At 44.1% G+C, this 14361-nt stretch overlaps 1 protein-coding gene across 3 annotated transcripts; it reads right to left on the reverse strand.

Annotated features, from left to right (window-relative positions):
• Window positions 1-798: 798 nt before the first annotated feature.
• Window positions 799-13697, reverse strand: CCNH (cyclin H). Of its 3 annotated transcripts, XM_038170015.2 has the most exons (9): window positions 13515-13696; window positions 13269-13391; window positions 9638-9711; window positions 9167-9377; window positions 8726-8889; window positions 6681-6751; window positions 4851-4962; window positions 4487-4547; window positions 799-985 (listed from the first exon to the last, which is right to left on the reverse strand). In XM_038170015.2, the coding sequence occupies exons 1-9, from the start codon at window positions 13629-13631 to the stop codon at window positions 947-949; spliced, it is 972 nt and encodes a 323-aa protein (XP_038025943.1). In that variant the 5' UTR covers window positions 13632-13696; the 3' UTR covers window positions 799-946. The 3 variants fall into 3 exon arrangements, 2 of the variants coding, with proteins under 2 accessions (XP_038025943.1, XP_071887822.1); XM_072031721.1 differs by lacking the exons at window positions 13269-13391; window positions 13515-13696 and adding an exon at window positions 11497-12219; XR_005261549.2 differs by lacking the exon at window positions 799-985 and having other exon boundaries at window positions 4851-5014; window positions 13515-13697.
• Between the last annotated feature and the right edge of the window lie 664 nt (window positions 13698-14361).

Here is a 14361-nt window from a genome sequence, read left to right on the forward strand (position 1 = left end):
CAACCCTCTGAGTAAAGAAGTTCTTCCTAACATCCAACCTAAACTCCCCTGGCGCAACTTAAGCCTGTTCCCCCTCGTCCTGTCGCCAGGCACTTGGGAGAACAGGCCAACCCCCACCTCACTACAGCCTCCTCCTGCCTGAGACAGCTTCCGACCACCTCGTCTCCCACCAGTCCTTCTCTGTTTGTGAACAGAAGGTCTAGCGGGACACTTCCCCTGGTAGGCTCACTAACCAGCTGTGTCAGGAAGCTATCTTCCACGCTCTCTAGAAACCTCCTAGACTGCTTTCTCAGGGCTGTGTTGTGCTTCCAGGATACGTCAGGGAAGTTGAAGTCCCCCGCGAGAACAAGCACCGACGATTTTGCAACTTCTGTCAGCTGCCTGTAGAACTCCTCATCAGTCTCCTCATCCTGGTTCGGCGGTCTATAACAGACCCCCACCAGGATGCTTGCCTTGTTGGCCTTCCCGCTGATCCTAACCCAAGAGAAACTCTTCTCAAATGCAGAAAATGTTAGGGGCACGGTTATATTCTTTGAACAGTAACAAACTTGGGAAGAGGGCATGCATGTTTTGCTCTAAACCACATAACAGATCTATTACCAGATTTGCTTTCTGCTTGTATTTAACCACTTTGCTAAATGCCAGTCTTGACTTCAGGTACTGCCATGTTGCAATGCATTTCTTAACATCACTTTGTCACTCTTCTGTGCGTGACAGATTTCTCTAAGTGAGCATTTCTTACTGATATTTGACCTTAAATGGATGAGGGTTTTATAACAGAGCTACAATTAACTAAAATTGAAGTATATAAAACACTTTATTGCAAGTATATTAAATAGCAACAGAGCAAATACCTCGTGCTAATACAGGCTAATGAACCTTTGGCAGACACGTTCACGCGTCACAAGACAGCGGGTACTGCAGTGATAGGATTCCATCTTCGGGGTTACACCAACTCCGCAAACTCGTCATCGGTACATTCTTCCTAAGGGAAGGAAAAAAGCAATGCCTTGAGCAGCACGGCCAGAAAGTAAGCTGTGCAGGAACATGGACCAGCTGGTACTGCTGCATGTGGTATCAGGGTAACATCCCTTATGTGTGCCAGCTGAAAAGAGTTCAAGTAATACAAGTAACTTCACTTTGACCTCTTAGACTGTGCCTACTGTCAGTAAAAGATTGAAACAGCAACTTTAAACGGCTTTTAAAACTTAGTTTGTCTGTCCACTTTACCTGACATGCATGTATTTCTTCCAGGACTGGTGTAAGACAATACAGGGACTGTTCTACTTCTGACAACCAGTAAGAATGTCAGTCAACACGGAAAAGCTGAATACAAATTCATGCAAGTTCTACACAGAAGCACATTCATTAGGCTCCCTCCCAGACTGTCATGATGTGCTTGACCTAAGACTATTGGTAACAATTAGTGAAAAAGATGAAAGGATATTTCATTTCCTGGCAACTCCCAATGATCCCAGATTTCTGCTCAAGCTTCCCATGTTGCTAAATGTGAGAACAGTTTAAGACGTTTCCCCTATTTTGTTGTAAGACTGCACTTAAACTTTGATTCCCTAGTTTATTAAAACTGTTGTAACTCTCCCTTTACACCCACCCACTATGCTATCTTCTGTAGGGATGATGAAACCAGCGAGAACTCGGTCACATACATAAACACATCAGAGGAAAAGATTTTGTTTTCAGCCAGCAGTGGCTTAACCCAGAAAACACAACTGAAAGGCTCAAGGGAGAGACCCCAGCTTGTTTCTGCAAGCATGCTATAGCGCTTATCAAAGAAGGAGAAAAACAAACAAAAACCCTTAGTTTTTTTATGATGAGGATTTAGTCCATAACAGCACCGTTACACAAACGGACTACAGATTAAGAAATACTTTAACTAGTGGTGACTAAGCGCTTTAATCTTGAAGCTACTTATCCATTCCCAGCCTCAGAATCAAGGTCGTTTCAGCAGCCCATTCTCACTGCCTGTTTGAGGTTTAGTTCGTCCTTGTTTATTACAAACATCTTTTCAGAGATTTCCAGGGGAGCTCATCCTGCAGCCTTTTACTAATAACTGGCCCCTTTTACGGCTTCATTACTGTTGCAGTTGAGTCATCAACGGTCAGTCAGTAGCCTGTGCATTTCTTCTGTCACTGCAAATTGATGGGCTTGCCGTGCCACTCGTGGCTTCAGTATTAGTACTAACTTCAGTTATAAACTAGTAATTTTTGGGGAAAAAAATCTTCATGGAATGTGCACTTGTCTATCATAGCCTAATTGCTTAAAGATATAATTGATATCAGCTGGCTGCACATTACTGAAACCTCAAGACTTGGAAAGTATGCACATATGAGAGACTTTGAAAATACTACTTTTTCCTTTGTGTCCTGGCTATTTCAAGTATGTGCCCGCACGTGGTAATTACTCACAAATGAAAAAGTACAAACCCTGGGCAGTTCAGATACATCAGTATTTAAAGTTTCAATAGCTGTTAGATCTGTTTAAGAAGGGATCATTAAATGCTGCACACTATGTCAATTTATCCAATCACGTATATTCCTTTGGAAAAAGTATTGTGAATACTCCTTAAGAAACCCCGCTAATCAGAACTGCCTCAAAACACAGGTATCAGCACAACTAAAGTAAGCTGAAGTAAGATCCCTTCAAATTAAACTGGGGAGTAAGTCTCCACAGCTCATTTGGAACTATTCTCTAAGTCACTTTGCAAGAACATGAAAAAGTCATGAAAATGACAATTTAACAGTTGCCAGTTGCTGTATGTTCCATGAAGACTAGCAGTTAGAGGGCATAAGACAACGTTTTTCGGCATTAAAGAGTTCCCATAAAATGTGCTTGAGGTTCCACATTTCATTGGCCAGGTGAGGTAAAACTATCTGATCTTTCAGGGCCCTTCCAACTGAAACTATTCTACGATTTTATGGTTTTACCACAGTAAGATTGTTTTTCAAGTTGGTGCTGTAATGACTAACTAGAATCCACTGTGATAATTTATATAATTCACGGAATCACAGAAATGTAGAGGTTCGCAAGGCCCTCAGGAGCTCATCTGGTCCCACCCCTGCTCCAGCAGGGCCACCCAGAGCAGGGTGCCCAGGCCCACATCCAGGTGATTTTTGAAGATCCCCCAGGAGGAGGCCCCACAGCCTCTGGGCAGCCTGTGCCAGTGCTCAGCCACCCGCAGAGCACAGAAGTGCTGCCTGGTGCTCAGGGGAACCTCCTTGACCCTGTTTGTGCCCACTGCCTGCTGTCCTGGCACTGTCTTCACTGCATCCTCCCTCCAGGTATTTATGGACACTGATGAGATCCCCCTGAGCATCCCCTTCTCGAGGCCGAGCATTCCCAGCTCTCTTAGCCTCTCCTCCTGTCCCTTGATCATCGTGGTGGCCCTATGCTGGGCTCCTTCCTGCACATCCTTGTGTACTGGTGGACACAGGACTCCAAGTACAGCCCCATGAGTGCAGACTGGAGGGGAAGGATTACCTCTCCTGATCTGCTGGTCATACTTTGTCCACTGCAGCCAAGAATACTGTTAGCTTTCTTAGCAGTGAGGGCACACTGCCAACCCAATTCAACTAGTCTTGCTATTTAAAAAAACAAAAGCATGCATTTTATGGTAAGGATGACAGATCACTCTCTGTATGTACAAGGTCTTCAGCATCAATAGAAGTTCCACTAAAAAGGGTTTCTTACAAAGCTATTCCTCCACCAGAATGTAGCAGTGTTGTCTACAATTTCCAGACAATATTACAACTGAAAGTTATGAAAGGTGTTCAGATTAGATCATGAAGGATTACCCTACTCTGTTTTCATTTGCTAAATTACCTTCCCCACCATATTTATACCTGGACTCACAATCTGAGGTACAAGCTACTCATCTCCACTGTTTGCAAGCCTTGCTAGCAAAGCAGCTACTTCCACCTTATTCAAGAAGCCAAAGTAAAAGGAAACAGTTTCACAAACACTAGCCAGCTGAAAAACACTACCTAAAGCTTATGCATCAGGCAGGCACCTCCACATATTTCATCATATTCCTTTGGTTGAACCCTGAGCAGTGAATTTCTACCTGCACAGTTAGGATTTCAGTTCCTGGCCTTCCAAAACCAGGACTTTCACCATGGTATTCCAAGCCTGTTTAACAGCTGTTTTCCCTCAGTGGTATCACAGAGTTTCAGACAGTGGAGTAGAAGTACTAAGCTTCATGTTGTACTGTGGTTTGTCAAGAGACTTCCAAAAGCAGTAGGAAGAGCACGATGGTCTGTATGTTCTTCCCACTCCGCACAGAAAATATGAGTATTAAAAACACTCCCAAATGCAGGCCTGCAGTAACTGGCTCACTTTAAAAATGAGCTGAAAAACACTGTGAGCAATATGTAGAAGAACATCAGTGGCAGAAGTTTGTCAGTGGCTGTGTCAATTTCATCAACCATTAGAGTGGAAAAACAAGTATTTGTACCATACAGTTACTAACCTCATCAATTTTCGGCTTTTTTGCGTTATAGTCATCATCTTCACAACCTTTCCTCTTCTTCCTAACCACCGTCCAGAAAAAAAAGTAGGTTTAGTTATTCATTTCCAGAGTCTGTCTCCTTATTTCCTGTTATTTCCTATTATATCCTTATCTTCCACCGTTGAGGCCTGCTGTGCTAATCAGCATAGAGGAACAACATCTGGATGTTACAGAAGAACTGTGTGAACCTGAGAACCAAGACTTTCAACAGGCACCCTCATGTTTGCATTGACACGTTTTCATTTTCATTCACTTACAGATCAGTCAGTGTTTCCACAGCATTAAAAAAGATTGAAATTTAACAAATTACATAGTATCTACTTACATGTTGGAATTAAGTGAAAACTCCGGACTGTGACACTTCTCTAATTTCTGTTTTAGAGCAGCAATCTCTTCAGGCCTTGGCAGTTCATATTTCTTTATAAGATTTTTCATGCCTACAGTGGCAACAACACAGCTCTAAGCAAACTAAGTAATTTCTGCTCCACCCTGTGAATTACACAACGTCAGTATCAATCAGTAGTGTGGCTCCTGCTACTGCTTATCCCTTGTATTTAACCTTGAGGCAACAGTTTCTCTCTTTTCCCTCACATCTCTGCTAGCTTTTGAAAACATCACATCTATTCCAAACAGACTTCAAGACACTGTAAGGCAAGTTTTACCAACTTAACAGAAAGCTTTATAACTATAATCCCTACTTTTATTTGTCAAACCATCAGATGTTCCAAGTTCTGACCTTCTCCAACTCCCAAACCATTTGCTTACACAACTTCCCATCACTTGCAGCACACTAACCTTGGAGTATCCAAGATTACACACGAGGCTTGACTATCATCTTAAAAACAGAGGATTAATTCTAATTAGCATCAAGGATCAGCAGAAGCTCAGCACAAAGGACTACAACTGAAATAAGTTGCCAGCATCACATTTTTTGGTTTTCATCATGGCAAATTACAGCGTTTACATTCCTTTGCCAGCGACTTTCAAAATAGATGGATGTTTTTCGTATTTAGCACTGTATCCTAGTCTTAAAAACAGTTTCTGTCTTTTATGAATGTAAATTAAATTTACAAGTACCCTACAAGAAATAAGACCTTCTCTACCACCAGTTCTATGCAAAACAAACCACTTACAGATTTAGCATCTCAGCTGCTTTAAAATTTTCTGCCAGCCACGTTTACGAAGAGCTGCCTTTAGGGTAATGCTATCTTCCACAAAGCTGCAAGTGAATATGCGATCCCAGAGTTCCTTCTGCATTTCACTAAAAGAAACCTGACGACTAGGTTTGTTAGCAGAAGACAGAGGTAAGAGTACCTCAAACTTCACAAATTCAATTTAAATTGAATTTGTAGACCCTGCTGACTTATATGATATATTCACCACCGAAGTCTGGTTAGTCAACAGACTGGATTTTTTCTTTTCGATGCTAGCACTCTCCATTTTAAATACATGCATTAGCTTAGAATATTAAAGAACTGCCTTCTTAAAATTCCATACCTCGACTGTCATTTAATATAATGATCAGCATACTGTACTCCCCACTGTCACAGCTAAACCATGCCAGCATTCATGTTTTGTTCTGTTGTACTAGACATCTAAACATAAAACCAGAACATCTTTTGAAACACCTTTTAGCTACAAAGTAAAAGTGGTGTTCAAATGCTGGCAGATCACTCAGCTTACAAAAGTCACCCTCTGGTGGTAGAAGTGGTTATGTGCAGCTTTTGTCAGAAGCTGTACTCTCAAGTCATCGTGACTGAAAAGAAGTTACTCATCCAAACTCACACAAAAACATTAGCTAGTGCCCAAAACAGATTTCTCACTTTTGAATGCAAATCAGTTACTAAAAAAAATCAGTACAACATATATGATTTGCAAAGCATCAGGCTTTTTACCATTTTGATTTAATTTAATAACAAAGGTAAGTCTGAGTGTTTTCTCCCCCTGCATATAACTAGTAAGTAGTTCATTGTACTGCCAACATTTTACCTACCCTATGCAAGCCCTGAGCTGAACAAAACCATTGGAAGCACACTTTTCTGCTTAAAAGTTTTGTTGTTGGGAAAAACATCATGTTTTTCTTTTTGTTTTGTTTTGTATGTTTGTTTTCCTTCAGAAAGACAGTTTCTCACATTTTTTTCCACTGTTTACTTACATTTCATGCCGTCTAGTAACTTGCCCAAGAATGTTCTGTTTTCTTTCAGCATAAGGCTTTCTGACAAGTAACTGTAAGGAGAAATGAAAGAATAATTTCCTAAAATAAAGTGCCATAATTACTTGTGACAGCTACCATTAGTTAATAAAACACCTATCTCCATCTGCTAAAGCATTATGATTAGACTTAGTAAGAACACTTTTGTTGCAGAAGTGCTATAAAGTGACAAGCAAATGACGAAGCAAGTCCTTCACTTCCAGCATTCTTCTGTTCCTCAGATTCAAAGTTCCTTTTAGTAACACATTAAAAGAGCACATCTGAGGAACGCCATTACACAGACATTTCAGACATTTATCACATTCCAGTGTTTAAAAAAAAAAAAAAAAGGAACTTAAGATTTAAGTGAATTTAGATGAAAACTGAAGCTATGAAACAGAATATTGAACACATGATACAGGACCTCCGAGTAAAAATACTAAAAGTTTAGAGACTAATCTCACTTTTCAGCTTTAGCACTTGCTCATTTATGCTTCCAAATCTTAAAACAAACCAAAAAAAAAAAAAGAAAAAAAACCCCACACACCAGCTGGTTAAAACCACAAGATATATAAGCAATAATCCTTGTCAAGATCTACAAGAAAAAAACAGTTTATCCCTTGCTGGGAAGAAAACTTGCATGTAAAATACAAGGACTCTTAAAGTGTTACCAATCTGTGTGAAGAGAAAACTTATTTATAATACAGATACACTCAGCTGTGTCAGCTGCAGCTCACAGTTTGAGGCCCCAGCCACCAGGAAGATGATGTTAATTGCTACAAGCTGGCAGCTACTCACTTAGAGCCACTGCTCAGATAACTTCACGAGCCCTTTGCTGACACCCTAATGAGAGACTAACTGGTAGCCATTACTTATGAGAGACCAGTTGCTGTTGTTTTTCCTGAAACTGTAACGTCTTGAGCACAGTTTTATACACACTGACATCTGGGACCCACAGATTTTCAAGCCTCTGTGTTCTAACCCAGCTCTGTCCTGCCAATGCAGGGACCCCTACTCACAGGTCCTCAAGACCCGTGCTGCAGCTTCTCTCGTGTGCAGCAGCTGAAGCTGATGCGAAACAGTGACTGACAAGGTTGTGGCAACTGTAGGTGCTGACGGGTGACAAAGAATTCGTTTTGTTTTTTTTTTTATGAGTAGACAAAACTCACATAACTTGAATCACATGCTACCTACAAACTATTCTAGTTCTCTTTATAGCCAAGCTTTCTGAGTTTTGATGTATGGAGTACAGAAAATACGCTCAGGAATGAGATCGACAAGTTGCAGTAAGCACCTGAACGCTGGCACACTCTTCTGAGAAAACAGTGAATCCTGAAGAGCATTCTCCCACGCTGTGGAAGACTCTGTAAACAGAATGGCTTTAATAAACTCTTTCAGGGTTGGTATCAAAGCCCTGAAACAAGGGCTTTCAAAGCCCTAAAAACAAGTGAAAACAGAAAAAGGCCAGAGAAAAGAAACCGAGTTACCTAAGAGCACCTTATCACTGAATGAACTTATCATTAGTTCATATCTGTGTACACTGATGGTTGTACCAACCAAGTGTAGCACTTACAGTTTGGGCATGGCTAGTAGCCATCAGTTCAGAGAAACATCATTTCACTCCAAAATCTTTGGTATCTTAGAAATTCTTAAAAATCTAACTTTTTTCTTTCAGTGATTCTTTTATGTTTCATACCTTCACTTTCTACTGCATTTCCAGTCTCTTCACTCTGAAAATCCTATCCTGCTCTAATTAGGGCAGAGCCATCACTTTGGAAGAAGCAAAAAAAACATTTCAAAGGAATATAAAAACCAGACACCAACTAACTGCATAGCTCCTGCTTTTCAAAAGTTGACAAAGAAATCACTACAGCTTTAGTTTTGAAGCATACTTAATGCAGCAGACTGTTAACTACCAAGTAAATGCATAATTCTACTAGTCAAGAACATCTACAGTAAAGTTTTATATAGGTAGCAAATAAATCCCTCCAAAGAAACAAAAAGACTACCTCTCCATGTTAATTCCTGCTCTTGAAGCACTAGATAGGATAGCAGTGAGAGCTATCTGTGAGGGGGTAAAGAGTAGATATGCATCTGTCAGAGCCACTCGATTGAGAAAGTCATCAGCTGTTCTCCTCAACACTTCAGGATTCTCCAGCATTGGATAACGAGTCTAGAAAACGAATAGGAAAGTAAGTAGCTGTTCCTGAACTTCCACTCATCAGCTCAGAACACCAAACTCAACAATGTACTATAGAGCAAAAGAGTAGCTGGCCATCTTGTTCAAAATAAATGATGTTTAAAGAGCACAACAAAACAGACCTCCTGGCAAACACCTATCCCTTTACAATCAACATCATTAAGAGCACACTTATTTTTTCTATCATAAGCCATCATAACATTTGTCTTACATTAGCATATGAAGTACGTAGCACATAAAACATTATTACCTTAATATCAATTAGAAATCCCTCAAACGGCCTGTATGGATTGTGCACGATAAGATGGAAGTTCAGCTGTTGAATGAGTAGCAGTTCATATTCCAGTATCTGTTCGAGAGCTTTTTCCTGTCCAACAGGGCTTTCTCGAAGGTTACCAACAAACTGTGCACTGGACACATTAAATTCATCTACTTTACATGCCAAAAACGCACACGTTAGCCTTGAGAAGGATAAAAGGAAAAAAAATAATTCATATTGGCATATGTTTTCATGAGAAGTTCTGTGCAGAATTATTTTTTTTTAATATTCAAAGTACCATCTATAGAAAACAAACTTTTCCGAGTAGAAACAGAAGGTGACCAGACTAGGTCTTTACATATATTTAAAAAAAAAAAACAGAGATTAAATATTGTAACAAATGCTGAGTATACTTCTAATGCTCTAATCGATATGGTAACGCAAGGTGTGTTGATAACTCACATTATTATCCGAGGATGATACTCCATCACTGAGTTGTTCAGGTAAAAGCGTTTAAAATACATGCAAGCTGTTCCCTATATTAAAAACAAAAAAAAAGAGTAGGGAAAAGTAAGAAGCAAAAATAGATTGAGAAAAAATGAAATAAGATCACACAGCAGTAACAAGTGTAAATGTATACTATAGGCATACAGGACACAATACAGGCGCAAATGCCGTGCCATTAAACATTCCCAAATCTAGTACATCTGTGGGTGTAATAAGCTTACAGAACTGTAGTTTGGTTGTCTTTTCTGCCATTTTTAGACATACATTTAAGAAGACTGCGCAAAAAGTCGATGACATCTTCGTAAGAATCTGACACTGACACAAAATTTAACAGTGACGGTCTATTTCCCTGCATGTTTAAAAGTGACACTTCTCTGGGTGTCTGCAAGTACCTCAGCCTGTCAGTGCTGAACTCCCCACTGATCTGAGCCCCACCAGCATGAGATCAGGTATTGCAAACCTGTTACTTGGCAAGTCTGACTCAGCACACTGAGTTAGGGCAGCCAATTCCCAAATATAAGGTCAGGTTTCATGCAGCATCTGGCAGCAGCCTACTGGTGCCTAGTAAATGCGCTTTTCATCATGATCCATTCATCATGATACCCGTAGGTACCAGGCAGGAGGCTCCAGAGAACCATAGCCAGAACCATGAAGGAGACAAAAGCCCGTCCCAGTTGGAGAGGGTGCCTAAGGCATGGGGGACTCCCTTCGGAAAGGGACAGAGGGCCCGATATGCCGACCGGACCGAACCCATGGGGAACTCTGTTGTCTCCCTGGGGCTTGGGTGAGAGACTTAGCTAAGGAAGTCAGGTGCCTGGCACGGCCCACTGACTGCTACCTGCTGCTGGTCATGACAAGGTAGCAATGAGAAGTCCCAGAGCGACCAAAAGGGACTTTAGGGCTTTGGAGCAACTACTTGATAGCATCAGGGTAGGCGGGGTGGTGATGTATGTGAAGCATGGGCTGGGCTGCGTGGAGCTTCACGTTGGGAATGGCAAAGTTGAGAGCCTGTGGGTAAGGATTAAGGGACGAACAAATAAAGGGGATGTCGTAGTGGGAATCTATTGCAGACCACCCGGCCAGGATGGCAACGCCGATGAATTGTTCTTTGCAGAACTAAAAGATGCCTCGAGGTCAACTCCCCTTGTCCTTATGGGGGATTTCAGCTTGCCAGACATCAACTGGGATCACCACATGGCAAGTCCAGGAGGTTCATAAAGCACCTCGATGATAACTTCCTGGTGCAGGAACTAAGGGAAAGGTGCCCTCCTAGATCTGTTGCTGGAGAACAGAGAGGGTCTTGTGGGAGACGTGGCAATTGGCAGCCACCTCAGTCATAGTGACCACAAAGTGGTTGAGTTTAGAATTTATGGTGACAGAAGGAAAACTGCCACCAAAACTTCAGACCTGGATATGGGGAAAGCAGACTTCAGGCTGCTCAGGGGACTAGTCAGCAAGGTCCCCTGGGAAACTGCTTTTGAAGGCGTTGGCGTCCATCAGTGCTGGTCAATCTTTAAGCACTGCATCATAAAAGCACAAGATCAGGCAATTCCAAAATACTGGAAGTCAGGCAGGTAGGGCAGAAGGCTGGCCTGGCTGACCAGGGATCTTCTGCTGGAGCTTAGATGGAAAAAGAAAGTGTATGGCTGCTGGAAGGAGGGTCAGGCAATGAGGAAGAAATACAGGGATGCTGTTCATGTTTGTAGGGAGAAAATTCGTGGGGCCAAAGCCCAACTAGAGTTGAAGCTGACCATGTCTGTGGAGACAGTAAAAAAGGTTTTCTTAGATATGCGAACAGAAAACTCCCAACTGACCCTGAACATGTGCGGGATTTGCTGCTCCACCTGGATCCATACATGTCCATGGGTCCGGATGGGATCCATCCCAGGGTGCTTAAAGAGCTGGCTGATGTCATCGCGGGACCTCTCTCAATTATTTTTCAATGATTTTGGGAATCTGGAGAGGTCCCAGTAGACTGGAAGCTGGTAAATGCTGTGCCAATTTTCAAGAAGAACAAGAAAGAAGACCCTAGCAATTACAGGCCTGTCAGTCTCATGTCAGTGCCTGGTAAAACTATGTAGAAGATGATCCCTGAAGTTATTGAGGCACACCTGGGGGACAATGCAGTCATTGGTCCCAGCCAACATGGGTTCATGAGGGGCAGGTCCTGCCTAACAAACTTGATTTCCTTTTATAATAAGATCACGCATCTAGTTGATCAAGGGAAACCAGCTGATGTGATCTTTTTGGACTTCACCAAGGCTTTTGACACAATTTCCCATAGGATTCTACTGGACAAAATGTCCAGCATACAACTTAACAAAAATATCATATGGTGGGTGAGCAATTGGCTGACGGGCAGGGCTCAAAGGGTTGTGGTAAACTGGGCCACATCTGGCTGGCGGATGGTCACTAGTGGGATCCCTCAAGGCTCCATTTTAGGGCCAGTCCTCTTCAAGGTCTTTATAAATGAGTTGGATGTACTGGAAGGTGGTTTGAGCAAGTTTGCCAATGACACCAAACTTGGAGGGGTTGTGGACTTGGATGGGGGTGGAAAGGCCTTGCAGAGAGACCTGGACAGATTGGAGAGCTGGGCGATCACCAACCACATGAAGTTTAACAAAAGCAAGTGTTGGGTCCTGCACCTGGGAGGGGGCACCCTGGCTACATATACAGACTAGGCGACGAGACGCTGGAGAGCAGCCCCACAGAGAGGGATCTGGGGGTTGTGGTTGGCAGCAAGCTGAATATGAGCCAGCAGTGTGCCCTGGCAGCCAGGAGGGCCAACCTGGGGTGCACCAAGCACGGCATTGCTAGTCGGTCAAGGGAGGTGATTGTCCCGCTCTACTCTGCGCTGGTGCGGCCCCACCTCGAGTACTGTGTGCAGTTCTGGGCACCACAGTATAAAAAGGACATGAAACTGTTGGAGAGTGTCCAGAGGAGGGCGACGAAGATGGTGAAGGGCCTAGAGGGGAAGACATATGAGGAGCGGCTGAGGGCACTGGGCCTGTTCAGCCTGGAGAAGAGGAGGCTGAGGGGGGATCTCATCGTGGCCTACAACTTCCTTATGAGGGGGAGTGGATGACAGCAGGTGACCTATTCTCTGTAAACACCAGTGACAGGACCCTGGGAACAGTGCTAAGCTGAGGCAGGAGGAGTTTAGGCTGGGCATCAGGAAGAGGTTCTTCACCAGAGGGTGGTCACACACTGGAACAGGCTCCCCAGGGACACAGTCACGGCACCAAGCCTGTCTGAATTTAGGAAGCGATCGGACTGTGCACTTAGTCACAGGGTCTAAACTTTTAGACCAGCTCCCAGCGCTCAGACACACACCAGCGCTGCACAAACAACCGGGGACCACACACCTCAGCGTTGGGACCCCCCTGCAGCAGCCAGGCGGTTTTACTGTATCCCTGACTCACTGCAATCAATTCCAATTAACTGAAACATTTGTATCGCCAATTGTATCTCTGGAAAGCTCCGGGTTGGCTTCCACTCCTCGATGACGGCAGGGGAAAGGCGTAACAGCGGGGCACCCGTGCTGAGGCGAGCCGGCAGGGCGCCGGGGGCCGCGGCGCCTGCTTACCACCACCGACCGCGGCATGGCGGGCTTGAAGACGGCGCAGAAATCCAGCAGCCGCTTCTCGTAGTACTTGCAGATCGCCAGCTCCTCCTGGGGCTCCAGCAGGCACAGCTCGCTCGGCACCACCTGTGAGGGGACGCGGGGATGCGACATGGCGGAGGGGGGTCGGGAAGGGGGCGGGGGCGCCCCTTTCCCCTCACAGCCCCACAGCCCCGCCGCCGCCTTTTCCCCCTCCACCCCGCCCCGCACCTTCCCGTTCGCCGCCACTCGGCTGCGGAACTTGCGGTTGGCATCGGCTCGGCTCCGAGCCAGCTCCTCCTCGCTGCCGAAGGTCCAGTGCCGGCGCTGCGTGCTGCTGTGGAACATGGCGGCGGCGAGCGGCCGCCACCCTCACGGGGGCACAGGGAGGGGGGAGGAGGGGGCGGGAAGATGGCGGGCGGATGGCGGGGAGGGAGGGCGGAGCGGGAAGATGGCGGAGGCGGGGCGGGAAGGAGGGTGAGGCGGGGTTGGTCAGGGCACGGTGCGCCGCCCGGGGGGGTGGCAGAGACACCAAAAAGTGAAGTAAAACGTGACAAAAAGTAGCTAAGCAGAGGGGTATGTGTGGAAGGAGAGGGAACAGTCGGGTGTGTGGCTGACAAGACTGCCGACACCTCTACCACAGGACGGAACTAACCACAGTCGTTAGCCTGTTCCGGCGTCTTTACACATAATTATACGTGAACTTTGACAAGGAAGGGAACTGGGGTGTGCTCCAGAGTCAGTGTGCCACGAAATATCTGCTGTTACAGTAAACCCCGAAAATAAAGAATCCCTTTTTTTCTTGTGATGATGTACCAAAAGGACTTGCTGCCCTGCCCTATGCCGTGGTCAGCCTTACTTTTACATTTTTTGTTACAATAATGCATAGCTATAAAATGCAAATTCCTGTTTTTTTTTTTTTTGTTTGTTTGTTTGTTCGTTTTTCCTTTTTTTTTTTTTTCCTCAAGTTTCTCAAAAATACCAGGAAGCGTGCTGACATCAAAAAATACCTCTCCTTATCCCAATGCATTTCACTATTTTGTTTTCATCCATGTAACTATAAAACCATATAATTCAT

This window comes from Anas platyrhynchos, chromosome Z (genome assembly GCF_047663525.1).
Source record: "Anas platyrhynchos isolate ZD024472 breed Pekin duck chromosome Z, IASCAAS_PekinDuck_T2T, whole genome shotgun sequence".
Classification (NCBI taxonomy): domain Eukaryota; kingdom Metazoa; phylum Chordata; class Aves; order Anseriformes; family Anatidae; genus Anas; species Anas platyrhynchos.